Genomic DNA, 25,819 nt, shown 5'->3' on the forward strand with positions numbered 1-25,819 from the left:
TGGCTAGCTCAGAAAAACAGATTAATCTTGTTACGTACAAATGGAGCTGGAACCATGGAGTTTTGGATCACATGGGACCCTCATTTATCCAGCGGTAACTTGTGTGCTCGACATACATAAGATCCTGAAGGGACAGAGAGCCAAAATGCCCTCCCTTAGATAGTTTCAGACCTAGGAAGCACCAAAGGTTTCAACTTTTGTTATCAGTTCTTTTGCTAAATGGTATACTCCTTGTCATATTCCATGTTCCCCCTTCTGAGACTGACAGAAGATGGGCAGCTGGGTATTAATAAATATCTGTTGAACCTACTAATCCAGGTACTGTCATTTTTATCCTTATTATTCCAAAAAATGCATTTGTAGTGTGCAAAATGTCATAAACTAGGCAGTGTACACACTTACATTTCCAGCTGTGAGATGAAAAGCAAGTTTCGGCCCTGGAGACATGTATGGTACAATGCAGGAAGAGTTCCTACCAGTTTTTTTTGTTTTTTTGTCCCTCCCCCCCCCCCCCCCCCCCCCAGGATCTTGCTTGTAGCCATGGCTGGCTTGAACTCAATTGAGATCTGCCTGCCTTTGCTTCCTGAGTGCTGGGATCAATGACATGCTCCACCACAGCTATGCCAAATCATTCTTAATCTCTTAAGCAATTGAAACTGACCAATGAGAAGTTGTATCTTGAGGTTACACTCAAACTTTAATTAGAAACAGTCAGATAACACAGCTTTCCAGAAGTCACTTACTCATGTGCTTAGTTATGATCCAAGAACCACCGAAGATCCTAAGGACAATCAAGATGCAGATCACAGTCTCAAGAGTTGGTGTGCACATTTCCTGTGCTTTCACTACACACGCTTAGGCAGGTAGAATTTGCCCCAGTATCGCCCTCTCTGCGTCAAGTCATACGGGCTCAGGTACTTCCGCATGCCAAGCATATTGGCGGTGGCTATGCGCTCAAAGGTCCAGGGATTCTGGTTGTTCTCCTCTCTTTCTTTCTGATCTTGGCGCATCTTTTCTAGAGTCTCACGGCTCACAGCCTTTGCTGGAAAGGGCAACTTGTGGGCAACTAGGTTCAGGAAACCCTGGACCTCTTTAAACTCACAGCGTCCGCCCATCTCGACTATGAGGCAGCCAGTCTTCACAGGTGTCACATAGTGATCAATGGCACCCTTACCTCCCCCCATGCGCTGCCCAACACCTTTGCGAGTGATGGGCTTGAAAGGGGCTGGTACTCGCCATATGGCAAACATGTTCTTGGCATCCATAGAGCGGTTGATTGTCAGACGCATCATTTCAAAATGGCCCCAGTGGAGATAACCACCTCCCAGTGCCTAAAAATGAATAGAAAAATTAGAACACACAGGGATTTAGAAATCTTTTATGGAGTCTATTATGCCTCCTCTTTTATAGTAACTGGTGATGGGTTCACAATACGCCCCCACAGTTGGGTATGTTTGCGCATGCCCTGTGGACTTAGACACTTCCGCCTAGCCAGTTCCAGGTCAAAAATAGCCATTTCTGGGTCAAGGCGTCTCGCGACTAGGACCCCGTGACTTTGCGTGGTTGCGTAAGAGCGTGCAACACAACCATGTGATCCGCGCATGCGTGGAGTAGTTACATTGACCTGTGTACATGTGCACCGCCCAGCCTTTATAAGCCGGCACCATATTCCCGGCTCCCTCTTCCCACACCCGTGTCTCTCCTCAGGCCTGAGCACTCATCTGTCCCTTTCATCTTAATAAAACTCTTGTTAGTGGATTCTGTCGTGTTTCGTGACATTTCCTTGCAGAGTAAGAGCGCCACTAAATAACTAACAACTGGCTTTAATGATACACATGAAAATAAATATGTAAGTTCTTACGTAAAGCTGAGGATAGAATCCTAACAACTAGTCAAGAGAGGAGAGTCCCAGACAGAGAAACACTGATGTCAATGCCCCGACATAGCAAAGGGCTTGGTGAGTTTGAGCAGAAGCCAGTGTTTGCTAGGGTTCAGGAGGAATGCAGAATGCAGCTTCTGAGAGGTATGCAGCAGTGCTCATGCAGGCCAGGGAAAAAGACTTCACAGATATCACTCTGGCTGCCTCATGGAGCAGAAATGCTAGTGCACATCCGTTTGTGTGGCTACTGACATTAATCTTTATGGAAACCACTCAACAAATACGGAAGCAGCTGCTTTAATCCTCAACCAGGAATATTCCACTTTTACCAACGGCTTACAAAGACCTCGTTCTAACTGGGCAAACGAAGCAGCACCTTTGTTGCCCGCTTTCACAGTAGCCTTCCTCACCTTCTCTGTAGTTTTAACCCATCTGAAATAGTTAAGTGGAGATCCTGGTGAAAACAATTTGTAATTTTAAACTAAACACTTTTTGGAATAGCAAAATAAAAATCTAATATCATCTTGTTCTACACAGTTTCACCCAGATATGAATCGTCTTTCTGGTCAGCATATACCTATATGTACCTGCCTGTGGGGTTCTTAGTGGCCATTAGGTTATCAGATCCACTGCAACAGTATCACAGGGCTTGTACACAGAATTCAGTGCTATCCACACTCTCAAGCATCCAGTACAGGACTACTGTGTTTTCAATCCTACAACCTCCATCTATTTAAAGAGTAATTGGACTGTGGCATCTAGGTGTGGCAGTTCTGATAATGTGGAAGGAAGAGACTAGAATCAAAGAGTAGAAAACTTTGTTAATTTCTTTTATCACTCACCAAAATCGCAAAATTGCCTTCTGTGAATTCAGTGGCTTCAGCTGAAGGTCCTCGTATGTCCTTCAGATTTTTAGGTTCTCTTCTTACTTTTGGCACAAGTGGGGCCCTTTCAACAAATTTAAGCTTGGACCTTTCAGGGATGGAGACATCTAGCAGGAACCAAAACAACCAAGAATAAGTGAAGCTACACTTCTCAGAGGATCTACTTTCTTCCTATGAAGAATCACACCAATTAAGTGGAAGTGTTAGGTCACTGAATAGTAATTGCAAAGCTTATTCTCCTGTAGATGTTTCCAGTGAGACTGGGATCTCTCAGCTATAACAATGCTTTCTGCAAATGTTTTTAAACCAAATTCACATACTAACTTCCTGCTCTATGTTCAGCACCTATAACAGACACTGTTCTATATTATTTCATCCCACTTTTAAAGCAGCTTTGGTATTCTGAGACAGCCTTCATGGGGGTCAGATGGTGATCACTGTGTAACCTCAATCCTGTAAGAAGTCCTGGATTGAGTGTGTGCATCACCACACTTGGTGGGTGACCTTTATACTATTTAGGGCTTTTTTTTTTTAAAGTTTGAACTTTTGAAAACTATATATACTAAATGGACAAGGAGGTGGTATTACAAAGTGAAGTATTAGAAATTGAAAACAAGGGGCCTGTGAGATGTTTCAACTGGTAAACAGCACCTGCTTTTAAGCCTGCCTAGCTGAGTTGCATCCTTGGGGCCCACATGGTGGAAGGAGAACACTGACTCCCATAAGTTGTCTTCTGACCTCTAGAGATGTGCCAGGGCATGTGTGCACCCACACACATAGGTGCATACAAAATAAATAAAAAGTAATAAAAAACAAATAAAAAAGAAATTGAAAACAAGAACACATAATTTTCACCTAGATCAAGAAACAGATAACTGGGTAGGTGGTATTCTAATCTCCATTTTAAAGAGGAATTAGGGCATAGAGACATTTTATAATTAATTCAGTTAAAACATCAAAACAGAAGCATGTTCTTAAAAAAAAAAAAAAAAAAAAAAGTCGGGCCAGGTGGTAGTGGCACAAGCCTTTAATCCCAGCACTTGGGAGGCAAAGACAGGCGGATCTACAGAGCTACTTCCAGGACAGCCAAGGCTACACAAACCTTGTCTCAAAACAAACAAATAAATAAATGGAAAAAGAAAAAGTTACTGCCCCTCTTAATGCTAATGGGGGTACAAAATATTATACAAAAACATTAAGTTTTTCAGCTGTGCTGTATTTTTCTTGAGAAACTTACAACCTAGGAATTCTCTGATCAGTATTTTAACATCTTTACCCTCTCTTTATTTGGCAACTTTGGAAAAACAATTGTGATTCATAAAAAAATTAATATGAAAAAAAGCATGGCTCCATGACAGAAATAAACAAACCAAGAAGCCTCAAAGATTCATCATATTATCAGTGGAATTATAAAATTGACATGCCAAGTTATAAAAACCACCCTCACCTCCAACTTCTATGGGCAACTACTGAGAAACTTGGTAATGCTTTCTTTCATCTACAAGCTAGTATGCACTTCCAAGAGCACACGGTACTTTATTTCTTAATTTTATGAGCATTTTGCCATACAGTACATTTGCTGTACTGATGTGCAGCAGAGCGTGTTGGATCCCCTGGAACTGGAATTATAGATGGTTGTGAACCATCATGTGCATTCTGAGAATTGAACCTGGGTCCTCTGCAAGAGCAACACGTGCTATTAACTGCTGAGCCATTGTTCCAGACCACACAGTAGTTTAGCAATTATGTGCAGAAGGCCCTCAGATGTCCAGGCTGTTTGCATTTTTGGAGAAAATAGTACACTAAAGAGTAAAGTTAGATTTACAGGGTTGCAGCTGACCTGGTTACTATTGCTACGTGTCTGCATTATGTACTGTCATTTAGAGAGAAGATCAGTCTGATTAATGACCAGTTAGCTCTGACTGAGTAGATCATGGGGGCCACATATCAGTGATAGGATCCCGGGGAACTAACCCAACAGGTATTTGCTCCGCATAGGTGAGGAACTTTCATGGTTTCTTTTGTTCTTTGCCACTAGTTCTTAGAACACTGCTTGTCAGCACTTCATTACCTATATTTGTAGAATCACTCAATGAAGACAGGAAGCACCAAGAACACCTTTGATGTCTTTTACCATCCGCTGGGTTTCATCAGAGAAAAAAGTGGAAATGACAGGCGCTCACCTTCAAAAGTTGGCACTGGGAGGAGGGTTTTCAGACCAGCACTGGTGGTGGGAAGGGCTGCCCAAGAATCTACAAAGACAAATTAAATTACTATTGGTACACTCTGGATCATTTCTGACGGAGGTGACAACCAGTGTGGGGCGCGAGTTCCACTAAATGGGCTCCCGAGGGAGCTAGCAGGGACTCGGAGCACCGCTCCCGCACATGACTGGGACCCAGGGATCCTCAGAGCGGACGGAGGTGGCGGCAGGAAAGAGCAGGACTCATCAGAGTAAGCATATACTTTGGAATGTGGGGAGGAAGAACAGGGGAATGCCTTTTAAAAAGACCAAACAGGTCTTCTGACCTGAAAAGTGCACCCGCAGGAGCGGCGCGGGGGCGCGCGTCAGCAGCCTCCACATGGCCACGCGCGAGCGGCCGGGTCAGGATTCTCTCGGCGACAACAGCAGATTCCCCTGTAAAATCCAGAGTCCAGTCGGCCGGAAGCCACCCAGAAGCGGAAGTGACGTTGCTACACTCCATTCCTTAGAGTGTCCTGACGGAAGCGGAGGAAACTTGAGCCCTACTCTTGGTTCCGGAGCAGGTGTCTGCGGGTGGAAGGTTTGGCACGCCAAGCCACGCCCAGCGTTCCGTGTTTCTCTCTGGGTCTCCGGTTTCTCCTGCATAGTGACCGCTCAGGTTTTTCTCCTTGGTTTAGAAAGCTGGGAAAGCCTGAGGTTTGATAGGCAAGTGGTTCCCTTAACTTTCCCTGCATTATATCCCTTCTCTAGAGGACGTTAGAAAGATGACATTGATTTGTCATTGGCTTCTTTACTGGGCGTTTGCAGAGTTTTGTCCTGATAAATCCATGAGAAGGGCTGTAGCTGGAGTTTTCAAGATAAAAGCCCAGGCTTGGACAGTCCCAACAGGCTAGGTTCGATCGCTTGTCCCAATATGTCAATTAAAGAGAAGTAATGGCGAAAACATATTATTCATTTAAGGTGCCTTCATTTGAAATAACAGATGAAGGGGTCCAGTGACCATCCAACACTGTCTTCATGGCTCTGACATGGGCTTTAAGTTTCTTTTCTTTTCCTTCCTTCCTTCCTTCCTTCCTTCCTTCCTTCCTTCCTTCCTTCCTTCCTTCCTTCCCTCCCTCCCTCCTTCCCTCCTTCCTTCCTTCTTCCTTCCCTCCCTCCCTCTCTCCCTTCTTCCTTTCCCCTCTCTCTTCTTCTTTTCTTTCCTGTATACTCCTGGCTGTCCTAGACCTCACTATGGAGACTAGGCTGGCCTCAAACTCACAGAGATCTCCTGCTCCAACTTCCCCATGTTCCACCATGCCCATAGCTTTTAGTTTAAATAGAGGGCGAATTGGGGTACAAGATAGGGGGTCGAGTAAAAAGTATACATAATTGAGTAGCCTTGGTCAAGGTGTCTGGGTGATCATTGCCTCAGTTCCGGTTTGGCACAGTAGTCATCTCAAGCTGGCATGGTTTTAACAGGATCAGTCTGTTTCTATGAGATCAATTATGTTTCAGGATGTAGCCTTTGTCTTCTCAGAAGAGGGACAGCATTCTGTCTTCAAGTTCTTCTCTTCAAGAAATCCAAGAGAAGGAGCTGCAGGTGTGTCTGGGTAGATAAGGACCTGGGTTCAGTTCTCAGCAACCACACTGTGGCTCACAACAGTCTATAACTCTAGTTCCAAGGGATCAGACATCCTCTTCTGGCTTCCTTGGGGGAATTAGACATGCATGTAGTGTGCGCCGTGTGTGTGCACCACACACACACACACACACACACACACACACACACACACACACACGGTACAATCAAAATAAAATAATAATAAAAGGTAACCCAAAAGGGAAAGTTAAAGACAGTGACTTATCTCTGGGTCTTTAGCCAGAATAAAGACACAAAGTGAAGGTAGAGATGTCAGTATTTCATCCTGTTTTTATTTACCTCGTGAGCCCTAGAGATAAGCTAATGTTTTTTAGTAATGTTTGCTTCAAAATCATTGTAACCATTTTGCAAAGGATTTTTCTCAGCATTACAATGAAAAATTTGAGCACAGTCTCTGTGACTTCAGAGACCTTAGTGAATGGATCACACCATAAATTAATAACGAAGGGAAAAGAAATAATATATAATCATCTTTTTGAAAATGTTGGGCACATTATTATTTTTTTTATGAGACTGGAGCTTTGTAATCATTAGAACAAGAGGATTTGTATCCAAGCTTTTAGGAGACAGATGGTATTAGAAATGAGACATGTCTGTTGTGCTTAAGTCATGTTAAATATGTGTGGCCTTAAGAATTAATTTCACATTTTGCCAGGTAGTGGTGGTGCATGCCTTTAATCCCAGCACTCAGGAGGCAGAGGCAGGTGGATCTCTGTGAGTTCGAGGCCAGCTTCGGCTACAGAGTGAGTTCCAGGAAAGGCGTAAAGCTACACAGAGAAACCCTGTTTCCAGAAAACAAAAACAAAAACAAACAAAAAAAAGAAGTAATTTCACAAAGAGTAAACACAATCTATAATACTTGTAACATATGCTGGGAAAATTGCTTACAAATCTACACACCTATACAATGCATCTACTTCCAAAGTGTTAATGGACATTACTAAGCCACCCTAAGGACATAATTTTAATTTGTTTACTTTTGTAAAGACCATATTCCCCCTCTTGCCCTGGCAAACAGCCACAGTTTGTAGGATGAGAGAGGAGTCAGGACTTCAACATTTTTAAAAAGAGACGTAATTCAGCCTACAACAGGTGCCACCCATTCCGGGAAGGTAAGCAAAGGTGCCCGATCAGAGGCGAACAAAAAAATCTTACTTGATTGGGAAGAATCTAAAACAAGGAAACAGAGGTCCTCTTCTTCCTGTCTTATTTCCTTTGTTATCTCTCTGCTTAAAATAGTACTGAGCTGAGAGGCAGTTTTCCCCCCTAAATTTAATTCAGTGTAGTATTGTGTGGTATTGAGCATTTAGGTTTTGAAATTATGTTCTCTGTAACTAGGAGGGACAATTTTACAAGACATGTGCATGCCTGTGCAGGTGTCCACATAGGCCAGAAGAGGGAGCTGTAGTTCCAGGTGCTTGTAAGCTGCCCATAGATGTGGCACCAGAACTAAGTTCCCCGAAAGAGCAGCCATTGCTCTCGACTGCTGAGGCAGCTCTTGACCCACTAGCAGTTGCCATTTTTAAGTGTGAGAATAAAGAGGAACCGCAACAGCAGCAACCAACAACAAAATATCAGCCCCACACTGTCTGGATAAAGCTAGTGACCAAAAGCTGGGTGAAGCTGATGTCTGATGGCATGCATCCCCCAGCTTAGTGAATTGTAAGCACACGGTGGTGAGAAGCTAGTTCTCATTTCTTCATTGATGAGTGATATCAAGCTCTCCCTCATGCTTTTGATTTCAGCGTTTGGGATTTGCTTGTATGTAGTTTGTAGTTTGTTTTTCAAATGCATGATTTCACTTTTCCCATATCAATTCAAAACTGCTTATTCTGTCTCTCATAGGTGGATCCTTGATGTTTATTTGTGTGTGTGTGTGTGTGTGTGTGTGTGTGTGTGTGTGTGTGTGTGTGTGAAAACTAGAAAGGGGACCAATGAGGGGGGCAAGTCTTAAGGGAGAATTGGGGAGCAGGAAAAGAGAAGGGAAAAAAAGGGAACAGAATACATGTGGCATGAAAACGGAAGGAGGACAAGAGGGAAAAGGAAGGGCACCAGCAGGTGATGGGGCAGGGGCTAGGCATGAGGGAGGGGAGAGGATCAACAAAAATGAAATAGGAACAGCCCATACTATGTATACTAATTTAAAAAGGACATGGTTACTTCAAAAGTTTTTGTTATGTATTGGTTTTCCTAACTACCGCCTACTTGTATAGATTGAAATCATGTTCTCCATTCTGTAGACTTCCCATTTCTGTCTCTGCTCTGGAAGAGACAGAAGGTTTCATCTATCTGGTTCCGGTTCCTTAAGAAGGTGGTGTACTTGACCATGTGCTTGTACTTTGCACAGGTCACTCACACATCTAATCAAAGGCACATAGAATTATGTACACTTCTTACTCAGGGAAAACATTCTTTCTGTCTTCCCGGCAGCATTACAAAAGTATATGTAGCTGACTGCGCCTCCGAAGATTAGGCTTTGCCATTTGTGGCCATTAGAGGGCACCAATGTGCTTTTCTAGTCACACCCAAGTCAAGTGTATTCTTGAGCATGAGTTTGTGACCTGCTGTGACAGTTACATTTGAATTCATTCTTTGTGTGTGTGTGTGTGTGTTTGTTTTATTCCAGCTATTTAGCTATTTGTTTTATTCCAGGTTGTGTAAGTATCTTTTTTTTTTTTTTTTTTTTTTTTTTTTTTTGAGACAGGGTTTCTCTGTGTAGTTTTGGTACCTGTCCTGGATCTTGCTCTGTAGACTAGGCTGGCCTCGAACTCACAGAGATCTGCCTGGCTCTGCCTCCCAAGTACTGGGATTAAAGGTGTGCGCCACTGCCGCCTGGCTGTGTAAGTATCTTATTACTAACAATGTACGTTTCTCTTTAAGAAACCTTTAGGTTGTCTCTCCTTTCTTTTGTTTTCTTTCTCTGTGTAAATCCCAGTCTGGCTTAATTCTGGATTCTGCACCCTCCTATGTGCAGGGATTACAGGCCAGTACCACCATGCCTGCTAAAATGACAGTTCTTTAACTTTTTCTAAACTAAGGACAGGCCAGGTTCCTCATTTTACCAATGAGGAAACTGGTGTTTTTAGTTGGATACTTGCCCAGGTCAGTCACTGTGCTTATTACACTCATGTACGGAATGGTGGCTCAGAGTCTTTTGCTTCTCTATCCAGATTTCTTCTCACACAGTATTTTCAGACTATTATTTTATTTTTGTGTATGTATGGTGTATGTGGGTGTGCATGTGTGTGTGAGTGTTCATGTGTGTGGGTGTGCCTGTCCATGTGTGCACACATAGAGGCCAGAGACCAACATCAGGTGTTCCTAGTGTGTGATCCATCTTGGTCTGTAAGACAAGGTCTCTAACTGTAACTGGATTCCGCTGTTTTGGTTAGACTCATGGCCAAGTATGCTCCAGGCACTTGCTTATCACTACCTCCCCAGTGCTGGGGTTAGGGATGGTCACATGATTCCATGCCTAACTATTTTAGGTGGGTGCTGGGCATCTAGATTCAGTTCTTCATGATTGTACAGCACCCACTTTACCCATGAATCTGCCTCTTGATCCCCAGGAACATTTTTAGTTTTTAAATTTGTTTTATGTGTATGGGTGTTTTGTGTGTCTGTATGTGCATGTATGTCTGTGCACCATGTGCATGCAGTGTCCATGGAGGCTGGAAGAGGGTGTTAGATTGCCTGGAACTGGAGTTACAGAGAGTTGTGAGCTGCCATGTGGGTGCTGGGAATTGAAGGGCAGCCAAGTGCTGTTAACTGCCAAGCCATCTCTCCCACCCCTTCCCCAACCATGAAACATTTTAAGACATGAATTTATCCAGAAAAAATATTGGAGATATAAATTATGACATCATTTACTGAGCTACAAACCATTGTGGAATTACACATGGAATAATTTTGTTCATTTCATACAAATGTGTTTGTATATGTTGTGGGAGACTATGGGAGTCCAGCTCCTACCTTTTCCCATCTATTCTAGGGTTCTTAGGAGAAGAAGAGAGGGACAAGAAAATATCAGCTAGAAAGAGACCTAGCTGAAGAGAAGAAATACAGAAACACAGGATAGCTTCAGGAGGGCCTGGATCAATACCCAACGACCTTGAAGGTTTATTCAAAAGGCTTTTTATAATATGCCAAGGGGAGAGGCAAAAGACCTCTCCCTTGCAAGATCAAAGCACACTGTAAATCCTGCCCCGGCGTCCTATCAGCCAGCAGCTTCCCTTGGGTTTCACCCGCCTCTGCAGTGGTGCTCTTGGGGATGCTGCCTGGCCTTTGCAGGGCTTCCCCCGCTCACCACTGCACCACTGCTCACAGTAGTCAGGCCTACCTTGGTATCCCCAAACGCACACATGCAGACTCAAAAGCACCTGTTCTCTGGCCCTTCTGGTGTGCGCCCCGAGGATATCTTTCTCTGGAGGCTTTGTCTCTCACACAGCTGCCACAGCACCCTGTGCTCTCACTCACCAGCTGCCCGTGCAGCTCTGCTCCAGTCGCTGGGGTCCAAAGTCTCTGCTACACTCTCCAAGCTGCAGCCAGCTACCTGCCATTCGCCTCTCATGCAGAGTCTCTGCTGGGCTTGTCAAGGCTGAGTGTGGCCTCAAGCTATGCCAGTCAAGCTTTCACAAGCACCCTAACTGACCTCCTCTCCTCACTGTGGCTTTTTCACAGCAGGAAACTCACAGACACTTGATGCTTGAGCTGTCTCTTGGGCATCTGCTGCGATGACGCCTGGAGGGTCTCAGCTGCTGATACTAGGTACCCGCTCACGCTGCTGCTTTCTGAAGCTGGCAGTCTCTGAAGCGGCTTTTCCTTCTTGGACTGCCAGGTTCGCAGCATCTGCTCAGTCCTGGATGCTGCTTTCTGTGTCCCGGGTCCCGTCTGTATTCTGGGGGAAAACTACTCTAAGTTTCACCGTATCCCTGTACTTAAAGCCTGTTCTACCCTAATATATCTAAGCCTACATTTCTCGAACTAAACTTCAGAAAACTTCTATGACTTACTTTTACTACCATTTTTAGACCTAATTTAGTAGAGATTGAGAGAGAGAGAGAAACAGAGACATAGAGAGAGAAAGAGAGACACAGATACTTGTTGCAGCCTAACTTTAACTACTTGCTGCATCTTAACTTGAACTACTCTGCTTTATATTTAAAATTTTACTCCTGAAGAATACAATACCACCGCCTCAACTTAATTCATTACTAGGCATCACTTCCCTCCCCCTGCTCCCATGGTGCCCACTCTCATATACTTTTGTACCTAAGCCTCACATTCTGGAACCATCTGTGGGAGACTGTGGGAGTCCAGTTCCTACCTTTCCCACCTTTTCTATCATTCTTAGGAGGAGGAGAGAGGGATAAGAAAATATCTGATAGCCAGAGAGATAGAGATTGTTTAATCCAGAAGATTGCATCGATCTTCCCAAATCACTGGGGCTTTACTTCTCCCTTGTCATAGGTGTAAATGACACCTGACAGTCTGTTTTGAGAAGACAGAAATTTTATTTCATAAGTCACAATGGAGAGAAAGAACCACACATTGGCTCTTTTTTTGTTTGTTTGTTTTTTAAATCAGGAACGGAGTAACATTGTTAAAATCTACTTTTCTTGGCACAGATTTGTAATGAAATGAAAAACACAACTCATCCTTTGGTCACATTCAGCAGAAGATCCTCCTCAGTATCGAGTGAAGTTGGCTGTGATGTGCTCATAGGTGGAGGGAATATAATAATCGACCCCTGGAAAGAGGCAAAGGATAACAAATGTCCATGGTGCATGTAAACTTCCCATTCCAAAACATCAGCCCATTAAGCTTCTTAGATCGCCATGGGGAGAAGTGGGCAGAAATATGAATTTGGGATGTTTAAGGATTTCTTTTAAAATACTTTTATTATTGCTACTTATTTGTGTGTATGTGTGTAGGTGCATGCATGGGAAGGTCAGAGTTGATACTCTCTTTCCATCATGTGGGTCCCAGGAATCAAACTCAGGTCACCAAGACTGGTGTCAAATGACTTTACCAGCTCTTGCTAGCCCTGTTTAGGGATTTCTTTCTTTCTTTTAAAAAGATTTATTTGTGTGTGTGTGTGTGTGTGTGTGTGTGTGTGTGTGTGTGTGTGTGTGTGTGTGTACCACATGTGTGAAGGTGCTGGTGGAAGCCAGAAGAGGAACTGTGATTACAGGCTTTTGTGAGTCATTTGATGTGGGTGCTGGGTCCTCTGCAAGAGCAGTAGGTGCTTTTAACTGTGAAGCCATCTCTCCAGTTCCTAGGACGGGTGGGTGGCTCCCGTCTCTCCCTCCCTCCCTCCCTACTTCTCTCCCTCCCTCCCTCTCCCTCCTCCTCCTCTTCTTTTTGGTAAAGATACTTTACTTTCCTCTTGTGTTTGCTTTTTTATTTTGCTTTATAAATATTTATGAATTTCTCTTTTCAGCCTTTAGATTGCCATTTTATGGATCTTGTCTTTGGGGGTAATCCCTTAAGATGTGCCAGTCTCTTTTCTCCCATGTAGAAAATTTTGTTAAATATTTTCCCTGAAATGCTGTTTTCTTTAATATTAGAAGATGTATCTGGCACATGGGAATCATATAATAAACAACTCAAATTAAAGTATTCAAGGGAGAATCTCACTTATTTTTGGAAGATTTTGTAAGAAATAGGAGGGGCAGTAGGCTGAGGATCTTTCAGGACAATAATGATAGATGATATTGATATCTTTTATCTTTTAGGTGTTCAGGCAGCAGGAAATATGATAGTTTCATGCCCAAATGTTTTTGAATCTGCTATCTTTACTTTTACTGTCCTTGCTCCCAGAGAAGGGAAGTAATTGGCAGACGAGGAATAATTGCTTTAAAATTTCAGAATGATTTCTTGAGATCAAGGTGGGTGGGAGAAATGACAATAATAACAGTGTTTTGAACACATAATCTGCAAAAGATATTGTAGTTAATATTTGTAATCAATTTTTCTAATCCTTACAACAACCCAAGGAGTGGTATTTTCATTTTATAGCTATAGAGACTGATTCCTTATTTGTCTAATGTAGATTTTGATTATGAGAAGAACTTTCTACAAAGCCTGTTGCTGCAGCTCATGAATTCTGACGGGCCAGTTTTTCCTAACTGTATGGTAGATGCCAAGCAAAACATCTCTCCCATGGTGAAACTGGAGGATGGAGCCTTCAGGATACAGCACTGGCCACCTGTGACTCTGTTTGGTTTACAGTCCTCTTCATGGTAACAATCAATGTCAAGTCAACATGAGGCTTAGACAAAAGCATGCCTCAATGCTCTTTAAGTGGGAAGATGTTTCAGCATTTATGCAAAACTTTCAGAAGAATTAAGGTTTTGCTGGAATCTGCGTTTCACTCTAGCTATATTTACCACATAAATGCCATCACAACATTCCTTCTTTGAGAGACTAAACAGATGGTGAGGGCTGAATTTCTGATGAAGCTATGTTAGAAAGCTCACTTGTCCTAGAGTTTGGGAACCTGGACTTGGTTGTCTGTTCTGTTAAATTCTAGGATCGTGTTTCATACAGGTCACTTTGACATCTCATGGTGATGTGATATTATGAAAATCTCTTGCATTCTAAGAGACTGGAATTTTTGCTGGACCTCACTGGTAGGGTTAATAATATAACTCGAGGTCACTTAATATTTAAGACTGTTACCTTACTGAGTACTCAGCCTCTTTGCTTAACCTGCCTTTCTGAGAACAGTATAAGAATCAACATACTTGCCTTGAATTTCCCATGTAATCAGCTTTCACAACCTAAGATAACGGATAGCTGTAATATTAAGTTCTTAAGTTATGTACTCTTCCATGCCTTTTACCCAGAACAATGCATGTGTGTCATTTGCTGAAAGCAGCAAATACAGAAGTTGAAAGCAACTTCCTAAAATCTACCATAAAGTTTGAAAGCATCAATTTATGGAAATTGGTTTGTAAACACTGATGTTTGTATTACTGTCAAAGATTTCTGTAAAGTACCCCATTCCTTCCCCATGCAATGCTCTCTGTGTTGTTCAATAAACACAGATCAAAGCCCTTTGTGAGGGACAGACACACAGACACACACAGACAGAGACACATCATGACAGATGCACACAGCACACACAGGCCAGGCAGACTGACAAGACAGTCTTCTTCAGGCAAGCACAGATTCAGACTCATGCAACAGAAAGACAGAGGATGGAAGACACAGGTGTAATGAAGTAGAGAATTCAAATCTGGACTTGCTCTTGGTAAAGTGGCCCCAAGGGGGATGTGTTTTATTTATTTCCTTAATGCTATGCTGATGCACTATTGGTTATTTGGAGTTCATCACCAATGTATATAATTCATATCACATCTCATGGATTTAGTTACCTTCCTGTAAAAAGAGTCACTAATAATTGCAGAGTATTTATGTAATGACTACATATGACACTCAGTTCCTATGTATATCCTTATCATAAGCACGTACAGCATCACATTTATCAAGTACATTAATTAAAGAATTCATAAATGTAGCCTTCCAACTGGAAGAAAAACATATTCCTTTGCTTTCCTTACCTTCATCTAAAGGCGTTTTGCCACTAAGGAACTCCCAGTATGTCTTGTGATTAACATTTCCAGCAATATTGTTGATAGAAGTAACAAAATGGCCCCAAGATGTCATTTTGGTTTCAAATCTAAGAATAAAATGTAAATAGTTACCACCTCAGTTGAAGTCAGGCAACAGGAGGCAAGATGGAGGACAGATGTTCAAATGCTTTAAAGAGCAGATACAAATAATGTTCAAAAGAGAAATGCAAACGAGTAATGAGTATAGAATCATGCCATTTAAAATGGAATTTCAATTAATAGATAAAGGGGTCTTTCTTTATATTTTCACTTGAGTAGGTTTATAAGTATTGCCATATTTAGATATTCATGTTTTATGGATATATTATTTAAAACAAACAATTTAGTTTGCACAGTATGCGTTTGCCAGATTCCATGGGTTAATTTCTGTTTGGTATGGTGAAGACTCCAGACTAATGAGTCCCTTCATGTATGTACAATAAAACATTTCTACTCTTACATACATCTCCATGGCTCAGTTAGTGCCCAAGTTTCTCCCCTATAGAATATTACATGGCAATAACAGCAGTAGCCATCATAGAGGATACTGTGCATGAGGATTGTTTGGGGATGTGTTCTATTATTGATCAACTTTAGCGATGTCCAAATTCTCAGAGTATTGACTTCAAAGAAGCATGGCATCTGGTGCCTTTGGCCTCCGTAGGTACCTGCACTCACATGTGCATATGCATTCCTTACATAACTAAACATAAAATACATTTAAAAAAATAAAGGACTCAAATTTTAGAGAAATGTATGCTAGCCCGTGAATATGAAGAATCACAACTGTTTGTACTATGCATAGAAAAATCTATCAGATTATTTTCTTTCTTTCTTTTTTTAATTAAAATTTGTTCATTCATTTTACACACCAATTGAAGATTCCCTTCTTCCCTCCTCCCATCCCCCCAGCATTCCCCTCCCAACCCACTCCTCACTCCCCCCACAAGAAGGCAAGGCCTCTCATGGGGAGGCACATCCACCAGAGGCAAGTCTAAGCCCTTCCCCTGCCTCAAGGCTGCACGAGGTGTCCCATCAGAGGTAGTGGGCTCCAAAAAGCCTGCTCATGCACCAGGGATGGATTCTTCTATCAGATTATTAAATAACTGATTATTTTGTGATTGTGGAGGCAATTTATTCTTTGTGTTTTTCTCTCTCTAAGTTTCTATTACGTATCATGCGCCATTTTTATATTTACGGACAGAAGAAAAATGAGGCAATATTAAATGCTAAACTTGTAGAGTATATCCAGAGAGTTTGGGCCTCAAGTGTCCTTTTTTGTTTTACGTGAATTAGCATGGTCCCTTGATACTAAATTGTGACCTTCCTATCTTAGTCTATTGCTTCCTCTTTTTGCAAATGGTTGACATTTCCCAACATTTAATTCTCCCCCCCAATCCATTTCCATATTTTACTCTTTCCTAACTGGATAGTGGGTAGAAACACGAATTTCAAAGACAATCAAATACATGCTTACCTCTGAACTCTATTAGTTACATGTTATGTGATTTTATTGAGATAGGGGGAGGGAAGGATAGAGAGAGGGAGAGATGAAGACAGGGAAAGAGGGAGGGAGGGAGAGAGAGAGAGAGAGAGAGAGAGAGAGAGAGAGAGAGAGAGAGAGAGAGAGAGACTGAGACTATGGGGGTTTGGAGTATGGCTTGGGGGATGGCGACATCACTTGCACCACTCACTTGAACATGGAGTTTTTGCGCTGTGCTTCTTCTAGGACAGCAAGTAGTACAGATCCATTCCTCACACTAACCTCGATAGTCTCATTGAAGAGCAGATCAACCCCCTTCAGCTGGTTGTTTATGGTGTATATGATGGTAATGTTGGACACTGAGGTGGGGACGGGGGTAGGATAGTCAGCTGGAGTTGGTAGCACTTCATGATCTGTGAGGAACAAAAAGGCAAAGTTTATTAAAGATTTTGGTGTTTGAGTGATGGATGCAAAAGTTAATGTTATTGGGAACTTATCCCAGAAAAGATTTCAAGAAAATAGTAACCTTTAGGTTATTTACACAGATACTTGGACAACTATTCCAGAATCCTGGCAAGGACTCCATGTTAGACTTGTGCTGTCACTGGGCAGCAGCATAGGGATTCAGGCTAAGGTGTTTCACATGATGGCAGTGGGTTTGCTTCAGTTTGGCTCCTGTAGATTCGGCACTGAAGTCTATGAGGAGCTTATAGTTTCCTCCTGTCATATGAATTGAGTGGATGCAAGCAGAAGTTTTTGATAAGAAAAAAAAAGAATTGAATGAGTTGATTTCAGACATTTTCTGGAGTGACAAAAGTTTTAGGAGGCTCTTTATGGGCAATCTGAATTTTAAATATTTCAGTTTTTTTTTTCTTTTTGGTTTTTCGAGACAGGGTTTCTCTGTATAGCTTTGCACCTTTCCTGGAACTTACTCTGTAGCCCAGGCTGGCCTCAAACTCAGAGATCCACCTGCCTCTGCCTGGGATTAAGGCGTGCGCCACCACTGCCCGGCAATATTTCAATATTGTGTTTGATTGGATACAAAAATGCTACAAAGTAACATGTTCTGTTTCTACCTCATCCTGTTGGTGTTCTGTGAGTGTCAGGCTGTCATTATTAGATTCTTAAGGCTTGGGTGAATTTCATTTGTGCCTTTTCAGCCCTCCAAATAAAATCACCAATTGGTTATTAGTCTCCTCCTCTCCTTCTTCCTTCTCCTCTTCTTTTTGCCTTTGTGATGTAGATGATGTTGATTCCTATTTAACACTGATTTCATTACTGTAAAGTCTGGAGTTTCATCTGCATGTCTGTCTTCTGACTTTGTAAAGAGCAGATGAGACATGTGTGATGTTTGGCAGTACATTTGTCAAATGAATGAAGCTCCCTGTGGTGACTACGGGCCGAGTACCTCCTTAAAGTAGGTGTTCGTATAAGGAGCTGAATTCTTAAGCTAGGCCCTTTGGCTATGGGCTAGTACACATGCTTGGGGATTGGAGATCGTAGCTCTACCTATCTGGGATGAATTGACAAAACAATCTAATATTCCACTCAACATCAAGCCATATGCCGTTGTACTTTAAGTAGCAACTTTATGACATAAAAGGAGAAGTCACTGAAAAGTTCTTACCAGGACCACAATTTACTTGGGGCACATCTAGGTAAGTCTTGCCTTTCAAGGAAGGGAGAATTTGTGCAATGGACATGGGGTTTTGGAATTTCCCCTGCTTAATCTTATTGAGTATTGTATCCATAGTCTTCTGGCAGTCCCATTTCTTGATAGGTTGCTCAGGTGTCACAGACAGAGCCTAGGAGAGAAGGGGCAGGTATAGGCAAGCAGAGAGAAAGAGAGGAAAGATTAGGTATGGCAGGAAGTTGGCTCTCAGGAGGGATGAACTTTATTGTTAATCATTATGATCTTCCAGAATCCAAACTGAAGCAGGCCTTGCCCTCTATGGCCTCCTCAGGTATTAGGCATGTATATGATGCATAGACATACAGGTAGGAAAAACACTCCATACACATAAGATAAAATAAAACAATTAAAGAAACAAACACTGACAAATGATTTTAAAAAATAGCCACTGAACAATTATTTAGTCAATGACTAGAGTCAGGAAATACAGCCAAGATTGGTGTGTATGTGAATAGTTTTTAAATGTGGAACAAGAGTAACAAAGCAAACCACAGAAGGAACTGTAGTCTAGGGCAGCTGGACTGGCACATGCAGTAGACTGTTTTTGATTTGTGTTGTCATGCACACCTTTTGGTGGACTTCTCCCAAAGCCCATGTCTACATCAGGACTCTCAGTCAGTTTCCACAACCCTAGCCTTGGGATGGAATCTTTTTCAGCATTGCACTGGAGTCCTTGGGAACAGTGACTGGTAGATTCCTACACCAATCAGCCCTTCCCTGTTCACTAATACTGAAAGAGAAAAATCATTTCTCTTGCTTCTATATTTCAGTTGGGACTTTATGAGGAAGCACCAAGCTGTCATTGACCATCTTAAATTCCATACAACAGGAGAGAATGAATGAAACCAAGGATGACAGACAACTAAAAGTGGTCTTTGATGTCATCATTTGATCTTTTTGTTATGGTTTTTCTTGAAACCACTTCATTTAGCCTTGGACACAGCCAGGAATGTGAAATATTAAGTTGGTATTTTTAAAATTGGGCTTTTGGAAGTGGAAAAATGTATTTGGATTACTATACCAAGTGATGCACTTATGCTTGTCTAGTTTTCTTTCTTTGGGGCAAATTAGAAAGTATAAATCCTACTTGTCTTTGGAGGGGGTATCATTTGAGAGTCCAGTGTGCAAGTGTGGAAAAGCATTTTGCAAGGCATGATGTGGAAACTCATTGCATCCTCCCTTCCTTTACAGTTACGCTAACTAGAGCCACCAAGTATGGTAGTGAGCTTTGTTGGCTAATGACACATTTGCATGAAGCTGGAAGAGAAAATGGGAGAAGGTGGAGGGGAGTCAGAGATAGTTGTTTCAGCTAGGGAGAGCAGTTGTGGCACTTGGACATTTGTGACAGGTATGATCATCCTGTTAACTTTGGCAAATGAAGACCATAACTCCCTGTTGAGGCCACTTTATAAGGCAGTTTGGTCTAAGAGGCACCAGGTAGATAGTTCTCAGCAGGCAGGTAGGGAGGAGTTATGTTTCTTAAGTGACAAGAAATCTACATGGTGAGTGGTATCTGGATATGGATGAGGTCTTACCCTTTGATAGGAAAAGCTTTTATTCTCAGGTGTAATCTACCAGAGTGTACTAGAAAGTGATGAAATCCCAAATAGAAGTTCTAAGCCAAATCAGCAAAGTAAACAGTTCTGCATCTGGCACTAAAGCAATCAAACTTGTTAGACAAGGTTAAGCACATGACCCGACCCTGCCAAACCCAGTCTTAACCTTATTCCTTTAGGCTGTCTGCTTTCCATAGGAATTTCTAGACATGAGTTCTGGGGATGCTTTTGTACGGGTCAGCTGTGGGAAAAATGTTTTGCTTCATGACAAAATTCCAATGACCATGACAATAAATGCTGACTTTGCTCTTAGTCACTTCCACATATGGTATTTTGGGCTGGTGATTTGTCTTCACTCTCATGTTTGACACTGACTATTATGTGTGCTGTTTGGACTCTTTCCTTATTTTTAGTGTGTAGAGAGAACCAACACCACTCCCCACTCCCCCCCAGGAGACCATTTCCTTCTAATAGTAACCAAGAGCTACACAAAGGTTAAGGCTGACATCATAATTCCAGCCCTCTCCCTTTCCTGGTGTTTTTGAGGCTGAGAGTTCATGGTGCATTTTTTTTCTCTTAATTTCCTAAGGTATTTAGACCATTAATATTTCAGTATGGGATAGAGGATTTGACCAATTGTCACTATAATTTCTGGTTCTGGTTGTTAATATCTCCCCACCATTATGGATACATCTGCTCTATGGATACATCTGCTTTCCATGGATGACTCCTGTTCTAGTGAACAGCAGCTGGAAGATGGTGATGGATTTGGGGCTGTCAAGGATCATCTTTCCTAATTTAAGCCTGGAGATATGTGAGGGAGGCATAGAATGGACTACAGACTCAGATTCTCAGATTCGGCTTTACTATTTACTTGGTTATATTTATGTATGTGTTTGTGTGTGTGTGTGTGTGTGTGTGTGTGTGTGTGTGTGTATGTGTTCGAGTCATCTTTAGATTACTTACATTAATCATTTTAAATACAAACCAATTTTCTTTGTGGCTAAAGATAAGAGGGAAAGAAGAAACTCTTTCTTGGTAAGTTTGAAGCAGAAGATCCGCCTTCATATTAGTATGTATGCATCAAACTTTCAATAGTGTATGACTGTTACTAGTAAACTGGTTATTATTGATAATAAACCCTCAAAATTCTTGATTGATTTGTTCCATTTTTTCCAAGAAAGGAGAATGAATTCTTTTAAGTTTGTCCTTACATTTTATCTATGAGCTAGCATATATCTGCATTTTGCTAGTGGAGAAACTGAGACAAAGTAGTTCAGGAATTGACCCCAAATCACATTAGTTGGAGTTTTCCAGGTATGTTAGTAGACACAAAGTCCCTTGGTGCTACAGTTCAGGGTTATTATTCTGGCCTAAATTAGGAGCATATAGGTTAAGTTTACCTGCATGGCAAGGCCGGTGCTGTAGATGTTTCCGATGATGCCATCAGCTTTGATCCTCAAGCTGATATTATCCACAAGAACCTTCAGTGCCTCACCAAACAGGTCTCTGTAATTTTCCTGAGAACCTACAGGAATTCTGTTGTACATGCAAGTCAGGGCCAAGGTTGCTACTGCTCCTGTGTCTGGAAGGCAGAGGGGAGACAGACCCCCACCACAATCACCACCACAGCCAATGTTCATCAGGTGCTTATTGTGATCTAGTGACAGGACCTCCTTTAGTTCTTGGGATCACTGGTGGAACAGAACCTATGAGTATCTTCATTTAAGAGATGAGGAAGTGGGAGTTCAGAGCAGTAAAGGAACTGCCCAAGGCCACACAGCCAGGAAGCAGCAGGGCCAGGCTTTAAAATAAATGCACACCACTGGACAGCTGCAGATTTTGAAACTTTAAATAGTGTAAATGGCAGTGTGTTCAATCCCACTTCTCTCATGTCAACGTTGATCTTTTGAGATGTCAGCAGTTCTGGAAGGCCCAGCTGTCACACCTCAGTGAAGGCATCTTGGTCTTCCCAGCACAGGAGCCTGAGTCTCTTCAGCATTTGTGGTTTATGCCTGTTTTACTCTGTCAGCATTCTGTGTCATGTGTGTGGTTCCTGGGTTCTGTGCATGCTTGGGCAGTGGGAACTTTACATCCACCATAGCACCCAGCACAGAGAGACTTTTCATTATTTGCATATGGTAAACATGTGTGGACCATATGAGCAAGTTCTGACAAGACTTACTGAACTGCCAGAGATGCCCCAACCATGTGTGAGGTTCCAGGTGGGGAGGGATACCAGCCTGTTCTTGATCCCTGGGAAGGGCCCTAGACTGTATCTGCCTGCTTGTCTTGATAGTAAAAAGAAAAAGCTTGCTGTTGAGGCCTGTGGAAGTGAGTGAAAGCCTGAGATGATATTGCTTAGAGAGAGGCAGAGGGTCATGACAGGGAGTCCATGCCAGGGGCCCCAACAGAGGAAAGATCATTACACACAGAAAGTTTAAGAAGGAAATAGCGTCACAGTGGAAAAGGATTCCATTCATAAGCAGCCCAATGTGGGTAACACAAAGGGATAAGAAGGTCCCTGTGTTGGCTTCAGAAAACAGCTGTTTGTAGAAAGGACATTTGGATGGAAAAAGGAGAAACATCTTGAAATATACAGAATATGGGAGAATTGGTATACATTAAGGAGTGCAGGGTAGGTGTGATGTAAGACATCTATCTCCATTTTATTTGAAAATTACTTGTAACTTGTGTGACATGTTTGTTGTCCCAGTGGAGGTCTGTCCTTAACTCACAAGTCCAACAAACATTTGTTCAATGTTTTTCATCTACCCCCACCTGCATGGCTCCCAGCTCTACCTCCATGGAAGGTTTTTCTCCTTTGCTTCTCCCTCCACCACTACCTCTCGTCTACTGTGATTCTGATACTCTCACCTCGGTCAGTGTCTGATGGCATCAACTTACCCACACTGAAGGGAGAAGACGCCCTCATCAGGGTCTTAGCAAAGCGCACTGCAATGGGTAAGGTTGCCTCTGAGTTCTTCTGGCACAGTGCGAGGATCGCCAGACTGGGCCCATAGAAGGCTGAGGCTTCAGCACTGGGGCCTCAGAAGACAATAGAGAACCATCCTTAGATTAACACTCACCACACTGGAGACGTTTTGAGTAGCATAGACCAGAGCTTTTAAATAGAAATCACTAGAAAACCTGTCACCACAAAAAGAGACAATATTGGCAAAGGATGACATCAGTGTTTCTCAGAATTAGAATGCCATCTGGCATCTGAAGAGAAGAGGGATGTTGCTGACCCTGGGAGGATGGTGGCTGCCCAGTCTGGTCCTGGGCAGTTGGCTTCTCTAGCTCATTTTGGCTGAGAACTGAGTGTCTCACTGGTGGGACTATCAGAGTATAGGCGGCCTTGTTTCTCTTCTCTGACTTTTCACTCTTCTCACTTCCATATTTTCCTTTCAAGGTTAAAAACAATCTCAGGAAGGACCCTGCCCCCCACTCTTCCCTCCCTCTCCACAAGGTCTTACTTGGAGACACCCAGTTTTCCATTTTATTTTGCAGAATGGATACTTTATTTCCAGGGTCTCTGCATGAGGAGGTGAGCGCCATAATGGTGAGGGCGAGCTGCCCGCTTGTCAGGTCTATGGAAAAGAGAACAAAATTATGACGGCAGGCATTCTCAGGCAAAGCGCCACCAAGGGCTAGATTGAGAGTTGCACTTGTTTTTTTTTAAACTATGCATTTATTTTTATGATTTTTATTACTCTGTGTGTGTGTGTGTGTGTGTGTGTGTGTGTGTGTGTGTGTGTGTCTGTGCAAGCCAAAACACAGATGTGTGTGGAGGTCAAAAGGCATTTTTGTGGAGTCAGTTATTCCTCTTAACGTTATGTGAATTCTGGGGATCAAGCTCAGATGGGGAAGCCTGTGTAACAAGCACCTTGACCCATGGAGCCACCTCAGTAGCCCATCTTTCAGCTGCTGCTCACTACCTCCTTTTAATATTTGAGACACTCTGTATCCCTGGCTGGCCCAGAACTCACTCCTGCTGAGTGCTGGGGTTATAGGTGTATGTCACCATACGCAGCATCTACCAGCCTTATATTCAAAACCTCAAATCTAGGATTTGGATTTTTCAGTAGTGCACTCACATCATTTTAAAATCTCTTTTTTTCCAAAGAAAGAAATATGGAAGTAAGTCTTTGAAGAAACATAGAATGTAGTGTTGTGTGTGTGACTCAGTGACTGCACAGTGAAGCTAATTATTTCTTATGTTTAATATATGCTAAGAAAAAATCCATGCTGTCTGTTTAGAAAAGGAAGGAGAAAACCCCTGAAAGTCAGTGGAGAAAGTCAGAGAAAGTCAGAGGCAGAAAGTTAACTTTGTCATGCACCTATTGTTATTGTTTGTGTCCTTAGAGAGCAAGGTGAGTAAGTGGCATCCAGTGACTGTTCAGAAGCAGCAAATTTGGAAGCAGAAGTGCCTGCTTTCTTCCCTGAGTCTGGAGCTCCCTGTGCATCCCTCCCCTCTTCCCTGACTATTCCGATGTCACATATGTTTAGCTGCAGATGTTCTTCTGCTGTGTAGGGAAAGGTGAGTGAATTGGGGTGGGCGATGACAGAGACCTGGGGTCCGGGGTAGCCTGTATGTGGAAGATTCAGGCTTTGGGGAGGGGCTCCAGTGTCTAACCTGCACTGTCTGTGGCCATGAGCCTGTCAGTCAGGAGCTTCTGGGCCTCCAGATTGTAGGCACCGGCCAGGTTCATGGCAATCAGGATGCTGGGATTTGTGAAGTCTGACTTTGTCACCGACTTCTCCATGAGCACTTGTAGGCCATTGACCCAGGGCTGCTGTTCTGGGGGGACAGCTGAGAAAAGGAAAGCCACTTGCAACCCCCCACCACTCATCCCTCACTGCCCCCATCCCTCATCCCTTTCCCAGAAGTGTCATTCCTGTGTCTTCTAGGCCTTTTAGCAGAAGGCTTGAGAGATTTGAGGAGACAGAAGAGAAATGCAGAAAATATCAGCATTTTTCTTTAGAGGCTCATTAGTCCTTACATCTTCTCCAACAACCTCTATCTTTAAAGTGATTTTTTTTCATGTGCTAACTTTGAGCAGTACATCTCAGAAGTATTTAACATGATTTCTAATCATTTCCTATTAGTCACTGATTTCTTTAGCATTCATTTCCCTCTACTCTTTCATGAAGAATATTGATGATTTGAGGCATAATCTGCTTATCAGATATTCATGCCTCCCATGTAGTCTTAGTTACCACTAAGTATCTATCTTGTTCCAGCAGCCAGCATTTCTGCAATCATAATTCATGCTTTCTCCATCAAAAGTGTATGGACTTGAGTCTCCAAGAATTATTCTGTGAAGTCATGAAAGATGACTATGTCTCCATCCTTGACTTATGCCTACCTCTTCAGAACTCCTGTAGTAATTGCTGTTCCACCCCTCTCTCAACAGTAGAACTGTGCCTGAGATCTCTGCCTCTCTGGAGGGAGACTGCTTCTTTGCCATTGGAATAATCACCATACTCACAGCAAGAGCTCTGGGTGCTGGTTCCTGCCACAGCCCAGAGAACATTTAGAAGGTAGAAGGTAATCCAAGCCATGCCACGCTGTCTTGTGCTGTCCACGTCTCCCTTTCCACGAACACCAGTATTTGCTAATGAGGTGTGCCTCTACCTTCTCTTGTTTCACTTATTTTTGTAGAACAATCTGCTCCAGACCCAGCCACTTTTAAATACCTATGCTGACCCCTCCTACCTTGATATGTCTCATTTCTATTTGCCCATCTCAGTTTACTTACTGTATAGGCCCTCCATGGTATGTGAAGGCGACTTCTAAGCAACAGAATGATGTGAGAACCTGAGGGCCGGGTAATGCAGCAAAATAATGAGTATAT

The 25,819-nt window shown here is 42.6% G+C and overlaps 2 protein-coding genes across 2 annotated transcripts; both read right to left on the reverse strand.

The window, feature by feature from the left end:
- Positions 1-664: 664 nt before the first annotated feature.
- Mrpl16 (mitochondrial ribosomal protein L16) lies at positions 665-5,432 on the reverse strand. Its single transcript, XM_059248247.1, has 4 exons — positions 5,293-5,432; positions 4,947-5,015; positions 2,722-2,870; positions 665-1,331 (listed from the first exon to the last, which is right to left on the reverse strand). The coding sequence occupies exons 1-4, from the start codon at positions 5,345-5,347 to the stop codon at positions 846-848; spliced, it is 759 nt and encodes a 252-aa protein (XP_059104230.1). The 5' UTR covers positions 5,348-5,432; the 3' UTR covers positions 665-845.
- A 6,863-nt stretch (positions 5,433-12,295) lies between these two features.
- On the reverse strand, positions 12,296-25,526 carry Cblif (cobalamin binding intrinsic factor). Its single transcript, XM_059248258.1, has 9 exons — positions 25,454-25,526; positions 24,598-24,774; positions 23,438-23,551; positions 22,866-23,006; positions 21,362-21,543; positions 18,337-18,514; positions 16,921-17,122; positions 15,176-15,294; positions 12,296-12,357 (listed from the first exon to the last, which is right to left on the reverse strand). Exons 1-9 carry the CDS (start codon positions 25,524-25,526, stop codon positions 12,296-12,298), a joined length of 1,248 nt encoding a protein of 415 aa, XP_059104241.1.
- Between the last annotated feature and the right edge of the window lie 293 nt (positions 25,527-25,819).

This window comes from Peromyscus eremicus, chromosome 1 (genome assembly GCF_949786415.1).
Source record: "Peromyscus eremicus chromosome 1, PerEre_H2_v1, whole genome shotgun sequence".
In the NCBI taxonomy this organism is placed as follows: domain Eukaryota; kingdom Metazoa; phylum Chordata; class Mammalia; order Rodentia; family Cricetidae; genus Peromyscus; species Peromyscus eremicus.